The sequence below is a fragment of the Colobus angolensis genome, unplaced genomic scaffold, assembly GCF_000951035.1.
Source record: "Colobus angolensis palliatus isolate OR3802 unplaced genomic scaffold, Cang.pa_1.0 Scaffold50, whole genome shotgun sequence".
Lineage (NCBI taxonomy): Eukaryota > Metazoa > Chordata > Mammalia > Primates > Cercopithecidae > Colobus > Colobus angolensis.
This window is the reverse complement of record NW_012118488.1, coordinates 4169124-4177216: the sequence shown is the minus strand read 5'-3', so window position 1 is coordinate 4177216 and position 8093 is coordinate 4169124. Positions and strand designations below refer to the sequence as shown.

The 8093-nt window shown below is 51.2% G+C and overlaps 1 protein-coding gene and 1 long non-coding RNA gene across 2 annotated transcripts in view; both read left to right on the top strand.

Moving 5' to 3' along the window:
• Nucleotides 1-8093, top strand: part of LOC105524662 (neurabin-2-like) — a gene marked incomplete at its 5' end in the record, with an annotated part of 37549 nt that overhangs the window by 24017 nt on the left and 5439 nt on the right. The window contains one exon of the mRNA XM_011960017.1: nucleotides 7256-7332. Coding sequence (XP_011815407.1) covers nucleotides 7256-7332 — 77 coding nt within the window. The remainder of the gene's footprint in view (nucleotides 1-7255; nucleotides 7333-8093) is intronic.
• The window catches only part of LOC105524609, an 11544-nt gene extending 3451 nt beyond the window's left edge, over nucleotides 1-8093 (top strand). Inside the window, exons 2-3 of the long non-coding RNA XR_001003789.1 lie at nucleotides 1275-1329; nucleotides 8000-8093. This is a non-coding gene — a long non-coding RNA (uncharacterized LOC105524609). The remainder of the gene's footprint in view (nucleotides 1-1274; nucleotides 1330-7999) is intronic.

Below are 8093 nucleotides of genomic sequence, written 5' to 3'. Positions count from 1 at the left end.
AAAAGACCCCAGCAGGCGTGTGGCCTAGCCTTCCTACACCTGACACATGTATCATCTAGCTCAGTGTCTTGCCATTCTCCTGGGGACCTGAGTGTTAGAAGTAATTGGACGTCAAGTCTCAGCCATGCAGCGTCCCCTTGCCTTAAACCATCAATGGCCCCTGAGCTTCCTCACTCTCCCCCGATCCAGTATTCCCTGACCAGTGGGCTCCCTAGGGCTATTGGAATCCTACATCTGCTTGAAAGTCTATTCAAATGGTTTCAGCTACATATATCCTTCCCTATCTGCCCTCCCTTCTTGCTTCCCACCAAAAAACCTTGAACCAAAAAAAAAAAAAAAGAAAACCCTACCCATTCACACTTCTTCCCAGAACATAGTTGCATCATAGAGGTTTGGCTGTCCATTGTGTGCTGTGTGTACTCCTCATACCCTCCTACATCTGTGAGTCTGTCAAGAACTGTGAGAACTGTGTCTGGAACAGTGGCCCTGCTGATGGTGCCAGCTTCCTGAACAGCTCATGTTCAGAAAGGCAGGTGGTGAGGGCACCAGTGATGGGGGTGTAGGGAAGAGGGAGGCAGGATTGGAAAAGAGGTGGAGAGTTTATGGATGCAAAGATAGGTGGATGGACAGATGGCAGCAGATGTTGGGTGCATGGGAGCAGATGTTGGATGGCTGGATGGGTAGATAGATGAGTGAGTGAATGGATGATGAGTAAGCAAGTAGGTGGATGAGTGCATAGGTGGGTAGACGGATGGGAGAACCTGGGTCCTGGTCCTGATTTTGCCATTAACTTGCTATGTGATCTTGGGCCAGTCACTCCCCCTTCTGTTTCTTCATTTGTACCATGAGAGGATTGGATTTAATAATCTCCATGACATCTCCCAGATTTGATTGGACAGTTGATGACTGAAAGCTTTTAGGGGATGCTAATGATGCGAAGGCCCAAGACAGTGAAGGGGAGAAGTTCGGTGACCCACGTGAAGGCACGCAGCAAATCAATGGACCAGGACACCAGGAACACAGGGCTCAGCTTGTGTCTGTGCCTTGGATTTGCGTCTGCCCCCACCCTCCTACTATACCTCCTGCCCCAGCGCCCATGATCTGGGTTATGATTCCAATGGCTTCTCTTCCAGGGACTAAAAGAAGGGTTCTAAGGTAAGGGGAGGAGCCAACAGGCCTGGAGCAGGTAGCCTTCGACATCTCTCCTGCCTCGGCCAGCCTGAATCTCTTACCCAGGCTCTCTTGTTCTTTCTCTCCCCTCTTGTCCTCCCCAGCTGTCTTGAGTCATGGCTTCTTCAAAGCTCCGAGAACCCGTGGATGAGGTTTTTGGTAAGTTCTGTGTGGCTCTATCTCTAGTCAATAGATACAGCCATAGAGTACTTCCTTCCTGGGCCACCAGGCATTGAGAGGGATAGGGCGCTTCTTTTTTAGCTTCAGAGAGTGAGTGTGTGTGTGTGTGTGTGTGTGTGTGTGTGTGTGTGTGTGTGTATTGTGGCCTGACCCTTTGTCACCGCTATCTTAGTGGACACACCAGTTATAATAAGTGTCCCCATTTATTAAGTGCTTATCTTATGCCAGATACTAGGTTAAGCACCCCCATCTCACATGCAATGTATTCGTTAACCCTTACAATAATGCTTAGAAGTAAGCCCAGTTTACAGACCAGGAGTGTAGGGTACAGAGGGCTGAATTCACTTGCTTTCAAGATCACATATGTAGTTAGTGGCAGGGCTGGGAACAGAACCCCAAACTGCCAGACTTCCTGCTCCTAGTGACTATCTTATACACCTGTAAACTCCAGCCCAAATGACACACGTTTTCCAAGTCACATAAATAAGTGCAAGGGACCTCACCCTGCTTATATGTGTGCTGAAATCAAATGTATAACACACACAGCCTCAATACCCCCAGGCTAGCCCCCTCATGCTGGCCTGCACGCCCACGTCCTCAGTACACACTGGGGTGCATGCACACACCACGGTACCATCATTTACCCCCTGCAGTCTTCTCTTGTGTGGACTGGAGAAAGAGACCACCCCAGCTGGGCAGAGTTCCCAGCATGCACTGGGGCAGAAAGCCGGTTTCCCAGCGGGATTCGGGTGGAGGAGTCAGGAGGAGTCGTTGAGCAAAGGAACTTGGAGGAATGAGGGAGAGGGGGAGAGTGGCCTGCTCCTCGAGGGGCTCCTATGCCAGAGGGTTCCCAGCTCCTCCCCTGCTTTCCTTCTCCCCATCTCTCCCTTCTTCCCTCTCTCCCCTGGCCATGCCAGGAACTGCTGCTTCCCATCCCAGTCTCCTCCAGCTTCCCTAGCCTTGAACTGCCTTCCTACTCAGGCCAGACTTAAGCCCAGGCCTGACAGAAATGAGCTCTCCCTTCCCTGGGCTTTTCTGCCCCTACTCCCCCACCTCCTTACCCTCTACTCCACATGCAACCCCTGCCTGTTTTCCTCACTGCTGAGGTAGCTGGGTCCTCACTGCTTCCTGACGTGAAAGGCCATTCAATATTTATGAATTCCCACTGCCCAGGGCTGGGAGGAGGAGGAAGAGGGAGAGAGATGGGGGAGGAGGATAGGGAGGGAGGGTAGGAGCAGAGAAGAGAGAAGAGATTGAAGCTGGAGGGAGAGCCTCGTAGAGCAGAGGACCCAGGACAGGCTGGCCCCACTTTGCCTCAAAACCACCAAGCCCCTTAGGAGTCTCCTTGCTCCCCAGCCCCTCCAAGGTAAGATGGCCATGGTGCTGATATGGCCCAGAGTCAGGAGCAAGGGGCCCCTCTCCCTGTTTTGAGTTGGTTGGGCACCAGCTAGGTGCCAGAAGGGTAGAGGATGCCAGACCACTGGCCTGGGAGCCACTCTCCTTAACTCCCGCTGTCCCCTCAGCCAAACATGTCCTCCTATCCTACGTGAGCCTCAGTTTTCCCATCCATACAATGAGAGGTTAGACTCAAAATTCCTTCCCATCACTGCTTCAGAGAGGGTGTTAATGCTTACCAACAGAGCTAGACCGCCTGTCTGTAACCCTGGTGGGCTCCTCACCGGCTTTATGCCCTCGGGCAAATTAAGGCTGCCCTGGGGATTCCTGGAGTCCCTTCCTTGTAGGGCTGTGGGGAGGCTCAAAAGAGCTAGTAATTGAGTAATTGTAAAGCACTTAGAACAGTGCCTAGCACAGTAAGAGCTCAATAAGGATTAGCTCTTATTTTTCTGTGGTTCAGCCTTCAATCCTTGCTGCTGCTTCCAGGCAGTGCCTGGAGATTCTGTGCCAGGGGCTGGGAACAGAGGGCTCCCTCCCCCAGCGCAGCCTCAGGGACTGGAAACACCAGCAGGTTGCTCCCTGGACAACTACAATCTCCTCTTAGTGTCCACCCTCCCTTTTCAACCAGACCCTTCCTGTCCCCTTGCAGGCTGTGCTGGCCCCCTCGCTGCTCCCCAGATGCTCCAAGCCCAAGGCTGCACCATTCCCTCTCCTTAGAAAGCTCTTTTTGTTCCTTCTACAACCTCGGCTCTTTATGGCAGACCTCAGTCTGGCTGCCACATTTAAGGTAGTAGCCTCCCAGTCTCCCCCTGTCTTTTCATTCAACAAATATTTATAGAGCTCCTAATATGCATCAGGCTCTGTCCCTGGCTCTGGGGAGACAGCAACAAACAAGCCAGACAAAATCACTGTCCTCATGCAGCTCAAATTTTCGTGCAGAGGCAAGTGGGGGGACAGATGATCAAAGCACACATAAATAAACAAGGAACATACTAGATGGTGGGGAGTGCTGGGCAGAGGATTGAAGTGTGGATGTGATGGGATGTGGGCATGGGCGTGGAGGTGACCTTCATCAGCACCCACGTGTGTCTGGAGCCCATCTTCGCCAAAGCATGCACTGGTCCATGGAAGTGTGACTTTGCTTCAGCACTTCCTGAGCACCTGCTCCTTGTCAGGAGCCGCACCAGGCTCTCACAATACACAGTGGACAGGGAAGGGTTTCACCCTCTGCAGGTCGCAGGCCAGCATGAGGAGACAGTCATTGGCGACCATATCCCGACCATATCGTGACCATATGGTAGTGTGGTGCGGCTGCCAGACGGTGCTGTGTCAGAGTTGATTAGCCAGACAAAGAAGGGCTGGAGAGAGATGGGGCACAGGGATGGAGGTGGGAAGCGAAGCAGGGGCAGGTACACATATAGGTATCAGTAGAAGCAATGCAGTTGATTCCACAGACGCCATCACCAGTGAGCGCCTGTTGAGCTCGTACTAAGTCATAGCATTATGGCGAAGCACTGTATGTGGATTATTTTATCTGATGCTCACAACCACCCTATAAGGAAGATAGTGCTAGTATAATCCCATTTTACACATGAGAAAGCTAACACCTAAAAGGAAGTAACTTGCCCAGAGTCACCCAGCTGGCAAGTGATAGAACTGGCTTCAGCGTGGCCAGCTGGCTCCAAGGCCAGTGCTCTTAGCCATAGTCATATAAGAGGAGGAATCTGTGGGGAACACAGAAGGGGTGAGCTGGGCCCCTCAGGCCTTGAATAGACGGCTGAATAGCATGGACTTTATATTGTTAGCTTTGGGACCCCTTCTGCGAGAGTTTCAAAAGCAGGAGAGTATGGAACATGGTCAGAAATATGCTTCAGGCCTGGCGTGGTGGCTCACACCTGTAATCTCAGCACTTTGGGAGGCCAACGCGGGCAGATCACTTGAGGCCAGGAGTTCAACACCAGCCAGGCCAATGTGGTGAAATCCCACCTCTACTAAAAATACAAAAGTTAGCCAGGTGTCGTGGCACACACCTGTAGTCCCAGCTACCCGGGAGGCTGAGCCAGGAAAATCGCTTGAGCCTGGGAGGCGGAAGTTGCAGTGAACTAAGATCATGACACTGCAGTCCAGCCTGGGTGACAGAGTGAGATTCTGTCAAAGAAAGAAAGAAAGAAGGAAAGAAGGAAGGAAGGAAGGAAGGAAGGAAGGAAGGAAGGAAGGAAGGAAGGAAGGAAGGAAGGAAGGAAAGAAAAGAAAAGAAAAGAAAAGAAAAGAAAAGAAAAGAAAAGAGCTTCAGAAAGTTTCTTCTAGTCACATGGAAGGTACAAGGAGGAGCCAGACCAGAGGCAGGAAGCAAAGGAGAGAGAGTTGTATGTTTTGGGGTGGCAGGGGGTGGCAGGTGGGGGCAGTCTCCCCTCCACTCAGGTGAAGGCCTGAGCTGAGGCAGTTCGGTCCAGAGGGAGAGGAGAGCCCAGGTTCCGTGGGTGTGAGAAGGCCAATCAACAGAACTTTTTTCTTTCATTAAAAGGGTGTGCTAAGCACCTACTGTGTGCCAGGCACTGTTCTCTGCCTGTGATAGAGCAGTGAACAAAACAGAAACCTGTCCTCATGGAGCTGACATTCTAATGGGTGGAGAGAGACATTAAATGATATAAGCAAAATATATAGCATGCCAGAGAATGAGAAATTATATAGGAACAAAAGGAGTGGGGTTTTGGAGTAGGGGGGCTATTATAAGTTGGGTGGTCAGGGAAGGCCTCAGTGAGAGAAAGCATTTAAGCAAAGACTTGAAGGAAGTGAGGGAGAGAACCATGCAGAAATCTGTGGAAAGAGCCTTGCAGAAAAAGGGCAGAGGAGGTGCAAACGCCCTGCAGTGCAGGCTGGCTTGTGTGAGGACGAGCCAGGTGGCCAGGGTGGCTGGAGTGGAGGGACAGGAGTAGTGCTCAGAGAGGCAAGGGAGCATAGGCTGACTCTGGAAGGCCACTGGGAGAACTTTGGCTCTTAATCTGCATGAGATAGAAGTCACTGGAGGGTTCTGAGCAAGGGAGTGATATAAACTGACATGTTTGATCAGGATCACTCTGGCTGCTGTGTTGAAAATAGACTGTAGATAGGAAAGGGGGGTGGAAGGAAGACCAGCTAGGAGGCTGTTTGTAATAATCCAGGCTAAAAGATGATGGCAGTTTAGACCCTCTGGTCTAAGAGACTGTGAGTTCTCCCTCTCACTTCCCTCCCTTTCCTCCTATCCTCTTCCCTCCTTTTTTTCCCTCTCCTCTCCCTTCCTCTGCTCTCCTCCCTTTCTCTCCATATATACACATATATAGGAGTATGTGTATACATTCGCACAAATAATAATTTATTACGGAAAATCTCAAGACAGATTCAAAATTAGAGATTACAGCAGAGTGTACTCTATCATGCACTCAAGAACTCACCACCCAGCCTCAACAATACCTAGTCACAGCCAGTCTAGTTTCGTATCTATTCCATCCACACCCTCCCCCTATTGCCCTGGATTATATGGAACCTAGTCCAAAACATCATATCCCTTCACCATAAATATTTCAGTATGTCTAGCTATCTTTTGAAAGTAGAGCTAACAGGAATTGTGGATGAATCAGTTTGTAGGATGGTAGGGAAAGCAGTGAAGAATGACTCCAGGGGTTCAGCTGAGCAACTAGAAGCATGGAGCTACTGTTCACCAAGACTGGAAGGAGCAGCTCTGGGGCAGTAGAGATCAGGAGGTTGCAGCACATGTAGGCTGAAGACCCCGGTGGACATCAAAGTGGAGGTGTCAACTAGACAGCTGGACACATGAATTACCAACTGGGTCTGGGGCTGAGAGAGAAGGGTAGCTTAGGGCTGTCTGACTTGGGCGACTTGGGTGGACAAGGGGGCTTTTTACTGAGTCAAGGAAGAGAGGAGAAGCTGGTTTGAGGTTACATGATCGGTTCATTTTGATGAGTTGAGCTTGAGATGCCTTGGGCCTTTTGACATGGTAACTTCCCTGGCAGGTGCCTGAGTGCCCATGCTTGGAATTCAGGGGAGGGGGTCAAGGCTGGAAATAGAAATAGGTGGTAGTTAAGCCAGGAGAGCAACTGGGGTGGCTTAGGGGTTGTCTACAGACAGAAAAGAAGATCAGACAAGGCCAGGTGGGTATGGCTGACGGAATAGGGCCCCTGAGATCATGGTGGGTGGAGTAGGGAGGAAAGGTCTTGACCCATTTTGAAGCCTGGGAAGACTCTTTCTGTTTGGAGACCCCAGTGCCAAGCTCAGGACTGGTACAGCATGAGGGCTTCATTCCGAGGTGCAGCACATGACAAGCAGAGCTATGAGCAATAAGGACTTTTACGCTGGACCCATTGGGTCTGCTTACTCTGACTCCGTGTCCTTGTGCAAGACCTAGCACTGGGTCACAGACCCGGGGCAGGAGAGAGATTTCAGGGGACTATGGGACTTTTTCCTTCCTGCCACTGCCACTGGATTCTGGGGGTGTCTCTTTGCTCCACTCCAGCTGCAAGCCCTCTGGATGCTTAGCAGCGCTGTCCCTGAGTGAGACCCTGCTCATGGCACAGCAAGTCAGTGTCCCCAGTAGGACCAGTCTCTAGAACCAGACTAGCCAGGCTCAAATCCTGGACCACTGCTAGCTGGTGGCTTTAGTCAAATGACTTAAGTTTTAGTTTGTTCAGCTGTAAAGTGTGCACAGTAACTGTCCCAACCCCACCGGGTTGTTTGAGTGAGAGATGATGTATGTTCACTGTCTGATGTGTAGTAAGTGCTTCTTAAATGGTAGCCATTATTTCCATCATCTCTCCAGCCTCATCACCCAACCTTTCTCTCTACAAAGCTACCCTCCAACTCTCCCTGGAGGTACCACCCTTGTTTCCGTACTTCCTAGCATTGCATATACCTGTTTTGCCCACCTCATCTCTTACAAACTCCTACCCAGACCTTAAAACCCAGCTTTGGTGTTTCCTCCTCTGATGTATCCAAACAGGGCTACCATTCCTCCGTGTCTACGTGAGGGTTCATCACACCGTGCTGTATTTTAGTGCTGGCATGTCTGCTTCCCCTGAACACCCACCCACTCCCACCTGAGACGGGGAGACACCCTGTTTTTCATCTGTCTGTACTCCCAGCACTCAAGAACACGGGTTGAATGCCTGGGGTGTGGGTGCAGGTGGCCCCTGAGGTGGGCCTCTGGGCTTGTCATCACCTCTCACGTGTCTGGTCTCTGCTCCCTTCCCCCGGTTCGCAGACCTGGACTTGGCTGTGCCAGAGACGGCCAGACTGGACAGCAGTTTACACAAGGCCCGGGCCCAACTGTTGGCCAAGGGCCGGAGACACCGGCC